Consider the following 18,229-nt stretch of genomic DNA (forward strand, 5'->3'; position numbering starts at 1 on the left):
AAGTGCTTTTTCAGTACTAAATCTCAAGCTAACATCTATAAAAACTTCAGATTTTTAGTGGAAGCATCAACTTTTCTTTGTTTTGGCATACTCAAAAATGTATGTAAATGTGAGTTTGAAATCATTGAATGGTTTGGATTGGAAGTGGATCCTGAAGATCATCTGGTTCCAACACCTGTGACATGGGCAGGGATATCTTTCACAAGATCAGGTTTCTCAATGCCCCATCCAGCCTGAATTTAATGATGGGGCATCCACAACCCCCTTGGACAACCTTTCCCAGCACCTCATTACCCACATCATAAAGAATTTCTTACTTATGTCCAGCCTACCCTCTTTCAGTTTCAAACCATTGCCCATGTCCTGTCACTACATGTCTTGGTAAAAAGCTTTTCTGATTACTCTTGTAAGTCTCCCTTATATGTACTGAAGGTCTACAGTAAGGTTTATGTTAGTTTACTTGTATGTGATATCAATTCTGTGAAAGCTATTCTTCATTTACTGGAAAGTCAGGTTGTGAACTAGTGCTAAAATAGGTGAATGCTCAATAATTGTCTCTCTGTAGGCAAGCAGAAGGTAACTTTTCATTATTATTTTGGTTGCAGCTTCACTATATCACTCACTTTCTCATAATTGATATAATAATCAGAAAAATCTTCAGTCACCAATGCTGGATACTGCTTCCTAGTCTTACTCAATGTTTTGCTAGTCTAGAGATCCTTAAAAATAAAGCTACATTTGCCTGGTTGCTGTTTTTGGAGCCTGAAATGACCTGAGATTTGGCTCAGGCAAAATTTGAGTGGGTTTTGAAAGGAGGTGACGTGACTGCACTCATTTTTTGGGAAACCTCATCCGGTTTTATACAGGCTATTTTAGCCACAAGTTTATGGTTAGGGATTTTTATGTTCATAAGGAAAGTAGCTTCTTCCAGCTGTGGGACAGTGGAGTTGTTCTGTATTTACTTGCTTTAAGCTCAAATTTTATATTGCCAATAAAGCATAGTTGAACAGAGAGCTTTCTTATTGTGAATGTCTGTGCCTTTATTTGTCTGTCTTTATTAAATAAATAGGTTTAATTATCTAGTAACTAATTAGGTTAGGCATTTTTTACTTGGCACAGTAGAATTTTTTTTCTATTTTGTTTTCTTTCAAATTTTGTGTTCCGTTTTACTTTGCATAGCACTGTTTAGACAAACCTAACCATGAGGATGTTCATGTATCCGAAAGTCAAGAGAAATTTAATTACCATGCTATTAAAGTGTAAAAATAAAATAAAAATGATAATTGTATCTTTATGCTAAGTAAAAAACCCCTTGGTTATGCTGGAAAATATTTCAATGTGATGTTTATTTACCAGTCTGTGGTATGGCATGCATAATGTCCTCAAGCCTAATGATGCAGCTTGTGTTGAAATTGTTTCTAGTTGAATTTTCAGTATGGTTGGTGTTGTAATAAAAAAAATGAATTAGGTATCTGCAGTGAGGGGTCTACAGCAGGAAATATGCAGCTGTGTGAGCAGTCGAGGACTGTGGACAGGTTGTTGGGACTCTGCCAGTAAAAATAACATAAAGTCTTTTCCTGTTTGTATATCTGGACTTACTTGCTAAAAGAATTTGGCAGCAAATCCAAATGTAACAATATAATTTTAATTATATTCTCTTAAGCTTTTTTTTTTTTTTTTTTTTTTGGTGTGGAAAAAAAAAAATAGGGCTGCTTTCATTAATGTCTCTTTTACTATGGAATTATGGTTACCAAAGTGACTTTTGCTTGAATGGGTGGTGAAAGTTCATTTGGATACATGTGTGATTTTTGTACATAAAAAAGAGTGGAAGTTGTATTTCTCTCAGTTTAAAACTTGAGTTTTCCTAAAAGTGGACTGTTAAATTCTATACTGAATATCTTGTAAAGTCCTAAACCCTCTTTACTTTCTAGTGTACTCACAAGCTCTGTACATGTACTTTTCTCTTAATTTCAGTATGTTTAGAATGTACTAATATTTGTACTTTGAATGACAATCTATAACTCCTGTTTTGGTGGGATTTTTTTCTTTGGTTGAAGTTGTGCGGTTTTTTTCCCCTTACTGCTGGAAGATCCCTCTTGCTCAAAGTTACATAGAAAGTATAGAAAAATTGCCTTTCACATTCCTTACCCCAGCCATGTTCTGGAAGCCCAGTTCTGTTCCACTTCCCCCATTTATTGTATCCCTTCCTGCCTCCCTGCCTTTGCTAAACCATCTGTGCACTTTCCTTTGAATCCCAAAGGCTTAAGAAATGTCCTATTTTGTTTGACATTAGTTTTATTTATATTAGTTGGACAAGCGATGGTTGGACTTAGAATTGCTTCTGCAACCTGAACTTTTTTTTTAAGGATGACATATTTGTTTTTTCAGTTTCAAATTCTTTTTGCCTCTTAATTTTATGCAGCAGTAATTAAAAACACTGCATTATCTAGAGTTTGTGATTAACATGATAAATTTGAATAAGTCACAGACTTAGTGCCATGTAAATTCTTTGATAATGAATATTGATGAATATTCATTTTTATGTGTAAAACAAATAGCTTTTGCTATTCTTTTACCTATTTTAGAGGTAGCAGCAAGAGAAATGGTCTAATTGAAGCATGAAATGAATTCTGTGATTCTGTTTGACTTGTTGACATCTGCATCTTCTCCAAGCTGAACAAACCAAGTGACCTCAGCTGCTCTTACAAGGCGAGGCTTACAAAGTCTTGCTCTCAAGGCCTTTCACCATCTTGGTCCCCTCCTCTAGACACATTCTAATACCTTGATGTCCTTCTTGTATTGAGGTACTTAAACCAGCACAGCGTGCAGAGCAGAGTGGGACAGTCACATTCCTCAACCAGCTGTTGATGCTATGTTTGATGCTCTCCAGGAACCTTTTGGCTTCCAGGATATACCATTGATTTATCTATTGTCCAACTTGCTATCAACTGGGACCCTCAGATCTCTTTCCTGGCTGTTCACAAATGCGACCTCTTCCATGGATATTCAGAATGCTGATGTTTAAAGAATAGGGAGAAAAATAACCAAGCTTTTAATGTATTTAAGCAACATCTTTATATGTTTTATGCATTTGTGATGGCAGGTGCAATGTCCTGTGTTGCAAGTGTTTGCCAAAACCATCAAGTTTTAATTCTAACTGTTTTCATCCAGTCAGGGTTGATGAAAAAGCATTGAGTCATTCCTAGCCCTGGTTTTGCTTGTTGTGCTTTTGTTTTCACCAAAATCAAGTGCAGCTTTTTTTGTATGGGCATAGAAATTGTTTTGGGTTTTTTGTTTTGCTGTTTATGTGTATTTTCTTGGGGTTTTTTTCTTTTTTTTTCCTCCTCGAAGTAGTCAAGAAACTTGGTGATTTTATCTTGAGGTGATTTTTCTTGAGGTCTTGATCTGTGATTCAAAAGTGAATTTGAGTGTTGAAAGAAGAAGCCCACCCAGATGAAACTGATTTGATTGTGCATGAGTACTTTCCACAGTTGTAATCCTACCAAGAAGGGAAACTGAGTCAGTTGATAAGAAGTCCATTATTTTTTATATGGATGTAGCTAGATGAAAAAGTGCACAGGTACAGAATTCATTTTACTAAATTGGGAGATTTACCTGCAGCTTGTTTTAGGTGTAAATTTCAATTTTTTTTTTAACTGATAGTGCTATTTATGCCTGGTATTTACAAAGGTGTAAGCTTCCTTGTAATTAAGTGTAGGTACAAAAAATTTTGCATTAAAAAGCATCGCAAGTATATGTATATCCATATATCTGATGGGGACAAAACCACAGATGGTTGATTATGTGTGTGTTGAGTCTTAATTTATTTGCTCAGCCCTCAGACACTGAGCAAGAGTGGACAAGAGCTTGGTCAGAATGTGGGTTGTGTTGAACTTTTCCCCCACTCCTGCACAAGACTTACATTCCATGAGTGTGGCAGTGGGGTTTTGAAGTTTATTTGTTTAAGAAACTGTTTAAAATATTGTAATGGTGTCTTCCTGTTCACCCCTGTTCAGTTTTCCTAATAGTGTCTCCCTCAAGTTGCTTACCACCTGTTTTCCAGCTCTTCCCCATGGCAGTCCTGGTATTTGCAGATCCTTCCCTGTCCATCCTCCAAACCCTGCCCCTGCAGCTTGTCTGTTATTATTTGCTACACCATTTATCTTGAAGCTTCTGGTTGTCATTTATGATATTTCCCTTCACTCATTGGTGTGTCTCGGGACTTCTAGTGGTCAGAGTGACCCCGAGATGCATTAGAAATCTATTTTTCACCCCGTGACAAATTTACTATTATTCTACTTGACTTTCGTGGTTTGCAGATCCTCATATAAGGTTGGTAATTTTTTCCATGGGTCATAATCAAAGTCACAGGTGTCTTGGCCTCTGTGCCAAGGTCTCTGAGCCCCCTGGCAGGGGTTCAAGTCATTCAGGACAACCAGAGTGATGTCCTGAATTCCAAGAGGTATGCACTCTTCCCTTCCCCTTCCCTGCTGGTTTTATGTTTACATATATCCCCCCATACTCTCCTATCTAGCCCTTGATTTGTTGTCAGGCTGTCTCCTCACGGGGGACAGCCCCTCTTTAAAAGTTGCCACTTTTCTGTTTCGCGCCCTTTTGCCTCTGCCTCCCCTGCGAGCTGCAACGCTGTGGCACCTGTGCTGCTCCCTTCTCTGGGAGGAATAAAGACAGTTGGGAGATGCAAGCAAGGGCTCCTTCCTTCTTTCCTTCTTTCCTTTGCCTCAATCCATCGACCTGGGTCCACGCCTATCGGCTGCTTCTGTTGGTCCGGGACCTGAGCGTGTGGCTGAACCACAACCCTCTGCCTGCCGGTGGCTGAGCCGGGGAGTGGCCGCTCCTGACGAGGGAAAAGGGGATCGGAGCTCACCGGTGACTGGCATCACCCCCTCCTCCTGCAACCGAGGCAAATGGATGTCATTAACTTTTCCCATTATTCTGTCCTACTGCTACTGATAAATGACAATACACACTTGCAGTAGAGGTCAGAATCTTCTCAAAAGTCCTGATTTATGAGTTGAGTTGATCACCCAGGTGCATTAAGAAGTCTCTTGCATTGCTGACAAGTTCCGGTTGGAAAGATGTACTATAATAATAATTTATAAATTATCAAAGGTATATTTTATTTTTTTCCAGTGACATTGGTGAAATCACAGAAAACAAATTGAGCATGAAAGTAATTTTTCGGTCTTCAACCTGTGATCCAATTTAACTGCCTGATACAGGGAGTCTGTTTGCTTGGTTTGTATTCCACTGCTGAAAATGCCAAAGTATCAATCAAATTTCCATGTATCATTTGGTCTCTGCTGAATCATACTCTTAAAACATGTCAGTTTAGAATTAATCCTTCTCTTGTGACAACAAGTAAGGCTCTATGGTAAAGAAATCTATTGTCAAAGGACATTCAGTGTACGTGTTCTTCAAAGCATCAGCTGCAGTGAAAGGTTTATTTTCTTGTAAGACAAGCTTTACAACATTTGTTACTTATCAAACACAGCAAATAACTATTTCAACAATTAACGACTTTGTGATAATAGATCTTTAGAACTGGAAAGACAAAATTGAAGCCTAATGTATCTAGAAGCTAGTGTAAAAAAACATGTCAAATCTTTGATAAATTTCAATGGCAGCAAAAAGTAATTTTTCTTGTGGGTAAGTTTTCATAAAATAATTCAGCTTATATGTTCTTTGCCCATCTATATGCTTTTGCTGAGGAAAAATTGACTGAAGCTTTTTCTTCAATGAGCAGAGAACTACTTGGCTGTTTAGCAACAGAAGCTTAAGGAATCTTGATGTTTATAAAGACAAAAATCATTTTGCTGCTAAGCAGATAAACCCACTTTTCTGTCATAGATTTAAATGGAAAATTTTGACTCATCTCAGTTACTTTTAATGCATGAAATAACATTGGACATCAATCATCTCATATAATGAATCACAACTATGAAAAATTTACATGGAGATGTTGCTTCTACTTCCTTCTAAGCTTGTTGACAGCTTCTGTATGCCTTTAAACCTTCTTCTGTGTCAATTCTTATTAATGTGACTTTATGCATTTGTAAAGATTTTAAATATGTTGATCTCCACTCATCATTGTGCTTGGTGCCTGCACTACACCCTGTTTCCCTCTCTGTCCTGTTTGCAAGGTCTTTGCAGGAGGAAATCCTTTAAGTGCTACATAAACACATGATGATGTTCTCACATGGGTTCTCAAGGGAAGTAGCTGACTAATTCCTGTCAGTGATTGCCATGATTCCTGGCTTGTGCTTTACCTGTTATGTAGGTGTGTCTGTTTCTTTGTATGCTGGGGAGGGACTCCTGGTCTAAAGTTAAGTTGTTGTGAGTTTGTGTTTTCCGTGTCTTTACTCCTGTGTAATATTTGGTTTTGTGGAAAATCGTCCATCATGTACAGGTCAGAATTACAAACAATCTAAATATGCCTGCAGGTTTGAAGTTCTCTACTTTGTTTCTTCAAATATTTGTTTCTCAGATTAATATTTTAAGATGAATCAGTGATAAACTTCAGAAACCATTTAAAAATACTTTTTTTCCTAAAATGATGCCTCATATCATAAGTGACTAAGACTTTGCCAAAATCAGAAATACGTATGTGTATAGAAGAGCACAATTACTTACCTGTAAATGATGTAACACTTCTACAGCTTTTTGATTATACCTGTGTCACTAAGTAATGCATCTGAGACTGAGTACACTTTCTGTAGAGGGGAAAATGGTACACATGAGAAGGTCATGTTTGAGACCTGTTTTTTGAAGTCCATAGAAACTTTCTAATTCAAGGCCCTTGAGGCATGCTGTTCCATATTTGACATTTCAAAAAAGTTTTGATAACTTTTAGAAGTCAGTTAAATAACAAAGCATTGAATGTCTTATTAAATGTTTTGAATCCTGGATGGGACATCTAGGTCCTAATTTAATGGAAGTAGCAATAGTGGTTCAGAAGAAACCAAAGAGTTTTGCAGCCTCTGTGGAAGGGCTGGAGAGCAGCAGAAGATTATGATGATTCACCTTGAGGTTTGTCTGGATTTATCCAAACCAAGTGTCAAAGCAAAGCCTACAGAGACATACTGTGCTCTAAAAATATGAACTGTTTGCAAATCAGGTGCTCTTGAATATGATTATCCATGCTAATATCTATGTATAAGCATACAATCTAACAAGAATATGGGGTTTTCAAGGGTAGTTTGTTATAACTACATTCTAGCCTTTTTAAAGGCAGTGATGCTATTCCCAAGTGTTTTTGATCACATCAAAATGATTAACCATTGCATACTAAGGAAGATTTCAGTGAGGGAGAGTATGTCCTTTTGTTGTAAATTCAGAAAGAATGTATCGAATTCAAACAATGTTACTGAAAGTAAATTTTTGGGAATTCTAAATTAAATTTTTACAATGTCAGAGGAAGTTTATACGTGTAAAATTTAATTATATTTTTTCCTTTTAACTTAACCATCACATACTCTCAAGTTTTCTTTAAGAGCTGGAAAGGAAAGCAAGACTGATTCCTTCAGAGAACCATTGAAATCACAGGCCAAGCCTCTGGAACTGCCTTTGGAGGCTTTCCCTTCTAGATAAGCAGTCTCTTCGAGGCTGATAATTCTTATTTGCATGAGAACTGTTCTGTTATTCTAAAGTAGTACAATGTTGCAGAAATGCAAAAGTGGTTTTTTGTATGAAGGAAGCTTTGATGTTGTGATAGGCTCTAGTAACAGAGTCCTGCTGTAGTAAATATTCAGGTGCTGTGCAGCTCAGATGAAATTCAAACCTAGTTGTTATAACACCCTTCATGTGAAAAGATAGAGTAAAAAAAAGGAATAGGAGGAAATTGTGTTGTTTTCTCTAGCTTTTTATGGGTGGCTATATGTTCCTACACTGTGCAACTAGGTCAGTAACAGCTGAAATACAATTCAGTTTAAGAAAAAAAGAAGGGGGAGTCGTTGAGAGAAAGTTAGTTTTCATCTGGTGAAAAGGCAAACATAAACCAAAGCTGAAGTACTGTGAACTGCATATTATGGACTCAAAGACTTTCAAAAGTGTTCTGTCCATGGTCTACTTCTTGTTCCTTTGAAAGAACAAGTTTGTAGTTCTAGTGCACTGATGCTGGTTTACCTAAACTCATGGGAAAAGTTATATTCTAATGTCATGTTTACCTACTTGTTTTTTGTTCTTGTGTACAGCTATTTATTAAAAATGTTTTGTAGCATTTTTTAAAATTATTCCATGTGTATGCAGACATAAACAGTCCACCTTCTCTCCTTCCCTCTACTATAACACATTGTTAATAGTTTTCATGGGTTAAAATTACACTTTATCTCAAGCATTTTTAGAGAAATGGATGTTCTTAGACACACAGCAGGCAGAGATGGGTAAGAGTATGCACAGCAGGGTTCTTTTCACATTACTTGAAAGGGTGGGGTTTTTTATTTCTTTTTTGTTTTAATTACCAGTGACTAAGTTATTGATGATGATTGATAATATACTACTGATGATTGAAGTGTGGCCTCCCTGAGTTATGCACAGTAGAGCTCTGTAGTGCAGAGCTCACAGTGTTCCTGTGAGTCTGTACTCCAGCTGTCACTTAACTTTGCCTTTGTTCACTGCAGAAGTTCACTTACATTTTTTCAAAGGCAAATTTTAGAATTTGGAAAGCATTTCTAAATTGAATGCATGAGTTGCCTGATGGTTTCTTACCAGAAGCTGGTATAATTAGTTTTGATAGTGATGAGTAAGAGAGTCAAAATAAAAGAAACTTAGAATTTGTGATTTCCTTCAAAGTAATCTGGACTCTATAATTTCTTGTTGTGGCTCTCTTTGTCCAGCTTTTTCAGAAGTTTTAAGAGATTCTTTCTTCCAATTGTATTCATCTGGTGGAAGTGTCTCCATAGTCCTGCATGAGGAGAGAGGACTGTACCCATTTTCATATGACCTACAAGGATTGTTCTTTGTGTGTCTTGTGTGTTCTTCAGTGCCCTGTGGCAGAATGGCTGAGGCTGGAAAGTGTCTCTAGAGATTTTTCTAATTCACCCAGATGAACAAAGGAAAGTCAGCTACAGTAGACTGGCCAAGGCCATTTTCTTTTGGGTTTTTAATATCTCCAAGGATGGGGATGACATCTGGACAACCTGTTCCAATTAAAAAGGGTTTCGTTTCTCTCCTTATGTGCTTCAGTGAACTCTGAATTTTATGTTTGGTTTTTCCCTATAAGAAGTTTTTATTTTCAGTACTGACTGAAATCTGGCATAATTAAAAAAAAAAACCACCAAAATGTGGACCTAAATAGACCTGTCTCATATTTTCTTTTCCTGCTATGAAAGCATCATATAGGCCAGTCCCTCACCTGCTGTGGTATTTGCTACTTCCTGGTTGTACTTGATACAGGCCAAATCTTGTGTATCAGCTCTACTTTGGGAAGGCACATCTGGATGTGCACTCTTTATAATTCAGACAAGGGACTGGAAGAGGAAGGCAGGACAACTTAAGCTGCAGCAGATGTATTTCTGCAGTATTTCTGTGGTGGACTAGTTCCAAATCCTGATTGAGGCTGAAAGAAAGAAGGTTATTTGGCTCTTTTTTAAAGCTATATTGTATTTCTAACTGATTTCACTGGGAAACAGAGCAGAAACTTGTGCCAATTTGTTGTATCTGGCATAGCAGAAGTCCAGCCAGTAGCTTAGTAGCACATTATTTAATCCTGTTGATTGAGGCCTTGGATTCGTTTTTGGTGGAAGACATCATCTCATCTTGCTTTTTAGAAAACTTATTTGCTTCATCTCTGTAGTAGGCAGTGAATGTAAAAGAGGCTGTTGAAATAGCTGTATGGCTTTATTGCTTGCTTTAAAGAGTTTCAGGAAGGAGGATTTGTTTTACTGGATGGAAGTTTGAGGCTCTCACAACTGTGTGAGCCATGTGCTCACAGCATGTGTGAGGTCTAACACTGCCTAATATTGCATATGAGTAATTGCTAAAACATAGTGATTTGACTTATTGGTTGAAATAAATATTTGCATGTTAGAAGTATAGTTGAGAAATCTTTACAGATTCTGTAAGATGTACTTTTCTGTTAGGCACATAAAAAATTACTTTGTTGGGGAAATATAAAGAGTATGAAATTCCAGTACTTGCTGCTGGAGTAGTTCTTTAATACATTACCTTCAAAGGTATGTACTGCAAAATTCTTACAGACTTCAAAAAGTCTTTGAGTAGATACCTAATTAAGAATAAGATGCCTGAATACCTCATGGTAAAATACTTAATCCTGCACTGAGCTTTGGATTCTGAATGCTTTGCTGTGAAACCACTAAATTCCCACTGAAAGCAGTTCTATACCCCAATGTCTATTGGACTGGGCTTTGGTCTCTTTACTGCAAGTAAATCTGCACTGTGTTTGCATATAAAGATCACTGCATAATTGCACGTGCTGCTAATGTCCTGGTCTTGCTTTAGCTCCCACTTATTGTACATTTTAAAACCAGTTATAACAGCCATTTGCTTTTAGAACCGAGGTCTTTAAGTACTTTGCCTTGGAATTCACGCCTTTCCTTAACACCTTACCACCTTTTCCATATGCCAGTCTGCTTCCTAATCAAATTTAGAAGTTTGATACAAGGCTAGAAGGGTTTGATTTTGCACTCTGGGTTTGGCTTACATGGGTGCAAATCACTTCAGTAAAAGTTCATTGTGATTTGTCTTCCAGTCATTATGTTGTAGTGGATTTATTATTATTTTTTCTAAGATCTATAGCTTGATGTCTTTTTAATGCAATTTTCTTTAGATACTGTAAGAATACCTATTCAACAATTTTCTTCTGGAAAATATCTTTCTAAATGAAAGATGTATTTTTTTTAAGCATCATGCTGTTCATATTCTAGAGAGTACAAGTATTATTCTTTTGTTTTTTGTTTTATTTTTAAGATTTCATATTTCTTTTAATTGACCTTTTTGCTGAACTGTTCATTGGACAACAGAATTTGTACTAGTTCTTACAGCTGTTTTACATGTTTGGTTTTTAACACATGAGTTGTTAAGTGTGAGAAGTGAATATTTCTTTCTTCTGACACTTGAGCACTTCTGACACTTGAGCACTTGACTTAATGGCCTCCAGCATTTTAATCTCAATTCCAAAACCAATTTTGTTTCTAAGTAACTGAAAGCTATTTTGAAACAATATATGCAGCAGAGAAACAACTAAGTGTATTATTAAGGGTACTGACCTGTCATGTTCAGAATTTAATGAAGCATATAATTCTATATTTTTATTCACAAAATCTTTCATAATGATTTTCTATAGCCTTTTGCAAATAGAGCTATTTTAGGTAAAAAATCCTCCTGGAAGAGAAAGATCTGGAAGATACCTCCAGGATGTAGTTAAGAAAACTCTGCATTCATTTCAGAAGTTCTCATGAAAAATTCATCTTGGGCATGGGGAAAATAGAAGTAGACATATATTTTTCATCTCAATTCTGTTAATTTGTATTCATTGCATCCTATCTCAGGAACTCAATTCCCAGAAGAATTCTGAAGTATAGGCACAAGATAGAAAAAATGTAGTCAGTGAATATAGTCTTGGGACAACATAGTGAGAGATGACAGTTTAAAGGCATAGTGTTAACTTGAAAAGCTTATTTGTGTTAGAAAATACTGTACCTACAATGTAGTCATGAGAAACATACAGTTTGTGGTGGCTGGTGGGCAGGAAAACCTACATTCCATCTTGCACTCTTCTTTTGTAGGCATTTCAATGGTGCATCAGTTGTTGAAGCATATGAGTTGTTGAATTTCCTTTGAAGAAAAAGGGGAAGGTTTATGGTTCCTGGATGAGCAAATACAAGTTGCTAATGTGTAGCATCACCTCCAGTGATATGCATGAAGGTAGAAATTAATATGCTGTATATTATGCTGCAGACTAGAATTCCAGCTTGATAATGAGTAAAGGATGAATTATTTTTCAGTTAAAACGTAGTAAAACAAACCACAATCAAACCCTTAGAATATTAGTGTTGAAATGTTAAAGTGTAGTGCCTTAGGAAGCGCACTTAGTCTATCCTAAATCCTGAAGACCCTTGCTGTACCTGAGCTTAGTATCTTCAGGGTCTGACCTATCAGGAATTGTGGGCTGTTTTTTGTGGGTTGAGATGGAGCACAAATTCATCTCCCAATGAGCAAAGTACCCCTCATGAAATTTTAAAGCACAATAGCCTAAGCTGTGTTTTTTTAATTTTCAGAGCTATCATTAAAAAATATGTAGCACTGTAGTTCATGGTGTCTAATTTGCACTATGACATTCCTTCAGAAAAAGAAAAGACATGAAGAAATGTCAGCTTATCAGTAGAAGTATATTTGAATGAGAATGTCTGTTGTGAATATAATTCTGTACATGGTGATACGAAATTTTTCGTGTTCTAAATGGGAGCTTTGAAATGCGAGCCTTGTATCATATTTACAAGGAGTTGTTAAAACTGAACCTGAACAACAACATTCAGCTTAGTGAAAGCTTTGCATTTACATGACATATATGGAAATAGAGTATCAGGAAGGATGCCAACTGCCACCTCATTAAATAAGACTACCAGTACAGTTGAATTTACAAAATTCCTTAACAGAAATCTTTTTGTGGGAATCCCAGCAGAACGCTTTCTTATACTGGAATTATTCTCACTAGCTTTAACTGCATTGAATATTCAATGCTGGTGCTGTCTTTGGTGATCCTGGAAAGGAAAAAATCATGTAATAACAAGAGTATCTCCAGACCTGTGGAGGAGGCACCTAGTCCACACCGCTCTTCTAGACTAGGTTAGCTACAGCAAGTTGCCCAAGACTGTGTACAATCTCCAAGGATGGGAACCCAAACTTACTGGGAGCCTATTTCTTAGGTGTTTGGCCTCAAAAACAGGGAAAAGTACCTTCTAATGTTTAAATGGAATTGCCCGTATTTCAGTATGTGTACATTGCCTCTTCTTCTGTCTCTGGGGGTCACTGAGAACAGTCTTGGTCTGTCTTTACTGCTTTTTACCTAGCTACTCTGCAATAAAGCCCCTCCTTTTCCTCTGATCTTGGGGCTTTTTCTGTTTCTCCCTTTGCTCCCTGCCACCCACCCCAGCCTTGGCACACACATTCAGTAGATCCAATTTCTCTAGCCCATTGAAGTCCTTCTGAATGACAGCAGAACCATCTGCTCTGTCAACCACTCCTTCCAATTCTGAATTGTCTGTGGAATTGCTGAGGTTATGCTCTGTACCATGAGCCAGGTCCTTAATGAAAAGCAGGACTGGCACCAGTGTTGACCCCTGGGGGCTCCATTGAAGGCACTGGGCTCCAGCTGGACTTTGGCCTGCAGATCACAACCCTTAGAGCTTGGCAGCACAGTCTGTTTTCAGCCACCTTGCTATCCACTTTCCCATCTTTCACAGTTTGTGAGGGTGTTCTGGGGAACAGTGCTGAAAGCTTTTCTTTATTCAAGATAAACAACATTCTCAGCTCTCCTCCCATCTATTTTCTAACTTTTTAATTGTAGAAAACCGTCATGTGGGCCAAGCATGATTTTTCTTCATGAATAAAGGCTGCCTATTTACCACCACCTTCGTGCCCTTCATATGCTTGGAAATTGTTTCCGGGATTATTTGGCCCATCACCTTCCAAAACATTGAGTAGAGGTGGACTGGCCTTTGGTTCTCTGCATTCTCCTTGTCCTTCCTGAAGACAGGAGAGATTTCATGTAAATGCAAAGGTTTGCTTTCTTACAGTCTATTTGAACCTGCCTTTCAAAGCTGTTTTGGGGGAGTGGCTTTGCAGTGATGCTGTCCAGGTCCCTGAGGACTTATGGGAGCATCCATCCCCTCAGGTCACATGAATTATGTATGGCCAGCTTGTTTAAATCTTCCCTAACCTAATTCTTCTCCAAGGGTAAATGTTCCTTGCTCCAGAAGAGCAAGGAAGAACTAGGAAGTAGCTTGTTTCTAGTTTCACCACAGCTGGTATCCAAAACCCGAGACAGGGTTGGTGGGAGCACTGTTTTGGGTACAGATTGTCACTCAGATGGAATATTTGCACTGACAGAACATGCCAGTCGTATCTATTGATCTCTCTGTCTCACACACACAACTATCCCAATTACTAGACATTATCTTTATTGAGTGAAAAAAAAAAGTAAAGACTTTTTTTTTGTGAGGAGAAAGCTTACCCATTTGTGAGTGCAGTTGGAACTGACCATGTGTTCTCTGATCTCATATGAGCTTCAAATGTTTGCTTAGATGGGAGGTCTACAAAAGCAAACTTACACAAAATTATAGTTTCATTTATGGGGATTATAAGTGAATTTCAAGTATTAGAATATTGTCAAATCCTAATGCCCAGAATTTTCCTAATTCTCAAAAAAAAATAGGTTTACCTTAAATGTATGCTGAAAATTCACTCAAGTAAAGCCCACAGTCATGCATCAATATCCATTTTCTATTTTCTGAGAGAAACCACATCATCCCAGCTGCATCTGGATACTGGATGAATGTATGTTGGATTCACTTGAAAATATTTTTTCATGATCTGCATAGCTGCTAAGATAATAATGAGATCAGTGAAATTAAATAGAATCTTAGAACTCTTGAATTGTGTATTGGTTGTACTTTTATTGATAAATCTTGCAGCTATATGCCTGCTGCAGTGGATCCTTACTTATCCAAAGTAAGGATCTGCCCAAATACTCTTTTGGATAGGGCTTCACGGTAGAGTCTGTTCATTTTATAGTGGTTCCATCTGATATTTGATTAATTTTGCTGCATGAGGCAAGCAAAGGAAAGTAGGATTTTCATAAAGTATAATGAATTTTGGTTTTACAGGTGCTGCCTGCTGGAGTGCTGGTAGTGTCCAAATATCATGCTTATTTGAGCAGTTTATGTCCAGCTTGCTTTAGGGGGCATAAAAGCAGAAGTCAGTTACCTAAATGTGTGATTTTCCTTTCTTGAATGATAATGATGCTAAACTTAAATGATTATACTTGGTTAAAATGTAATTTACTATCTTGAATTTGGCTGAGCTCAGCTTGAAACTAAATGTGCAGTTGGTAGTTTAAAAAAAGTGACAAAAGCTGCTAAAATATTCAGCACTAAGAATATCTTTGACTACTTAGATACTTCAGGAGCAGTGGCTGAATAGAATAGTCACAGTCGTAATGCACTACAACCTTCTCTCTCATTATGCTGTTTATATCATGCTTGAATGAAAATATATTTTAGTTCCCTGAAAGCTTCTCTATAGCTTTAAACTTTCAGCGGATGGGAGTATTAGAGGAACATTTTTGCCTCTGCTTCTGTATTGAACTGAGAATGCCACAGGACTGTGAAAGGGTTTCAGTCAAATTGCAGAACCCTCCTTGCCCTCCTCTCGAGCAGCCCATGCCATTAGCAGCTCTCTTTGTGGTGTCAGAGATGTCATTAGCTTGTCATGGGAGATCCCTTCAGCTGTGCTAATTATTTCAACAAGCTCTATTCCCGAGCTGTTCAAACACTGGAGCTTTAGGAAGTAGTAGCTATTCCTGAAAGGCTTTTGAATGCAGATCGGTTTCTGCACATTCATGTTTCGATGCTGACTGCAGTTAAACCGAGAATTGGCTACTTCTTATATATAAGGATGCAATCCAGATATTTGTGGAAGGACACAGTTCATCCTTTACTTTCTGGTGATCCTATATAACTGTATATGGGTTGTAATGCAAATTTCTAGTTGATCTTCTCTGAAGCTTTAGGATTTCTGAATTTTAATCTTGTTTTCAGTGGTCATCAATGCTTGAATTTGGAGCAAAAAAGTACGCTTTGGGGTGAGAAATTTCGTGTTCTTCTGTTTCAGTGTGTTTGACATAATTATATTATCTTAAAAATATTTTATTGTCAACAAATACTCAAAGGTGTTTTTTCCTTCTTTATTTTACTCAGATTCACCTCACTTCCAGAAGAATCTCAAAGTTTGGACAACTTCTGCCACAGTTTACTTTACACTTTAACAAGATACCATTCCATTAAGAACAATGAGCTCCACAACACCAGGTCAGTTTGTTTACATTTATACCTCACTTCTGCATAAAACTGTGCCTTCTTAGAAAATATATAATCCTTTGTGTTGATGAAGTGAGTTTGGCAAATGACTGATATGCAATGCTTCTTATAAAAGAGGACAATGGCAGAATAGGCAGAAAAGGCAATTTTGGGGGTACCTTATCATGGCTGAATTTCAAAGCCAGGATAATTCTACAGTACATTCAAAATATTTTTTTTTGTTTTTCTTAAGAAACCGATTAGTCATGATCTGACATGAATAGGCATTTTGTAACATTTTAGTTCTTAATATATGTAATTAGGCATTAATTCATTTTCTGCCTTTGCACAGATGCTTCTTTTAAAGAAAGACTTCAAATGGTATCCTGTTATTTTTCTGTTTAGCTCCAAAGTAATCTTTACCCATGATAGGCATTCTTTGCAGAGCTTCCTCCTTTAAATATGTGTAATTAACAATGGTCTCTGAACCTACTTTATCCAATGCCTGCAAAATGAGTCACTGAACTGCAGGTTCACTTGATAGAAAGCAAACTATCAGTAGCTGTTTAAACTTCCACGAAAACAGAATGCTGCATATGGAACATGCCTTGACTTCAGTTCTTTTGAGGAGTGAGAGTCCCCAATTCAAATCTCTGCAACGTCCCATATGGTTCACACTTTGTTCACCCACACTTGAAGTATCTATTCCTAGCACTGTTGGTAAAATAACCCTTTACAGGTGGCTTATTTTATGACTGCTTTGGTTTGTGCGAACAGCCTATAAAAGCATCAGGGAAAACACTGTAATACTTTGTGAGCTGTATTTATCTGTATATACCCAATTGCATAGAAATTTAATTCAGTGAGCATTTTTTGAGAATTGTTGATTGTAGTATTAAAAACTGGCAACAGCTTTTATATCAAATGGAGTCAAATATAGCTCAGTTTCACACTTGGCCTCTTTCTCTTACAGTGCAATTTGGTGCATGCAGTGAATTATCCATACAGAGCACAACAGGGCATTCAGCAGAAAGGCACATATTTATCTTATCACAGTGGTGCTTAATAGGAAATAATCTTGTGCTTCCCTAAACATAGAGTTCAAATGCTAAGATACTCCAGCTGATTTGGTATCTTTCTAATGTTTCTTCTTTTGTGTTAAGTACAGGCTGTGGAAAGAGCCAAAAATTAAATTGGCTCTCACAAAAAGAAAGTAAAATTTCCACTATTCTTATTGTCATGAAGTAAGATGATGAATAACGTGAATGCATATTTGTCTGTTTCTGTAGGCTACATTTAATGCAAGAAAGGGAAACATTCAGTATAATCAGATTAATTGTAAAGGTATTTAGATACTTCAGGAACATCACTTTTGGTAGGAGTTAGGTACCTAAATATCTTCAAATCTACTCCTTAGTGTCCCCCATCATTAGAGTTTACCTCTGAAAACAGAGTTGCTTCACCAACCATTTCAATGTACCTCTGTGGCATGTACAGAAATGCAGTATTGAAGTGCAGTGTCAGCCTTGGGACCCTCATTTTTCTTTCCTTCAGTGAAACAGCAGTGAGGCACGATTTATTTTTACTTTAGTCTTGCATCCTGCTTAAGGTTAATGCCATGAACTGGAAGAGGATGAGCATCTCCATGTGGCATCTCTTCTGTCCCCCAGCAGAGTGAAGCTGAGATGTGCTTTGTGCAGTGCTTTGTCACCTTTTGGAAGACACTGAAATTTCTGGTTCCGGTGCAGTCCCAGTAAGAGTGGTAGGAGAAGCCTGCCATTTCTCTGAGCAGCTAACATTTGATTGGAATTTCTTAAAAGATAAACATTGCTAAATTTTCTTATTGCATCCATAGTAACTGAGTTCCTTTTTCCAGTCCTCCTCAAGGGTGCGTATTTTTACATACATGGCAAATGTCTTTGTCCCATTGCACTTGTTATTGCTACTTTTCCTTTCTCATGGAGTCTGTTTTCAAGAAGGTTAACCCTATGAGATGAAGAGATGGAAGGGCAGTTCCATCCAACTTTAAGGGTCCCTTCCAACTGCAACTCTTTTATGACTCTGTGATTCCTATGATTCAGCTTCCAACTTAGGTCTAAAGTATGTATCAGGTTGTAATTGCTCCACCTGTAAGATGCTCCAGTAGTTGCAGGTGTCCCTAGTATTCCAAAAGAAAA

At 37.4% G+C, this 18,229-nt stretch overlaps 1 protein-coding gene across 2 annotated transcripts in view; it reads left to right on the forward strand.

The window, feature by feature from the left end:
- HDAC9 (histone deacetylase 9) overlaps window positions 1-18,229 on the forward strand; it is a 456,042-nt gene that overhangs the window by 18,798 nt on the left and 419,015 nt on the right. For both annotated transcript variants that reach the window (XM_077175696.1, XM_077175735.1), the window contains exon 2: window positions 15,954-16,064. In XM_077175696.1, coding sequence (XP_077031811.1) covers window positions 16,046-16,064 — 19 coding nt within the window. In that variant the 5' untranslated portion in view covers window positions 15,954-16,045. The remainder of the gene's footprint in view (window positions 1-15,953; window positions 16,065-18,229) is intronic.

The sequence above is a fragment of the Agelaius phoeniceus genome, chromosome 1 (assembly GCF_051311805.1).
Source record: "Agelaius phoeniceus isolate bAgePho1 chromosome 1, bAgePho1.hap1, whole genome shotgun sequence".
Lineage (NCBI taxonomy): Eukaryota > Metazoa > Chordata > Aves > Passeriformes > Icteridae > Agelaius > Agelaius phoeniceus.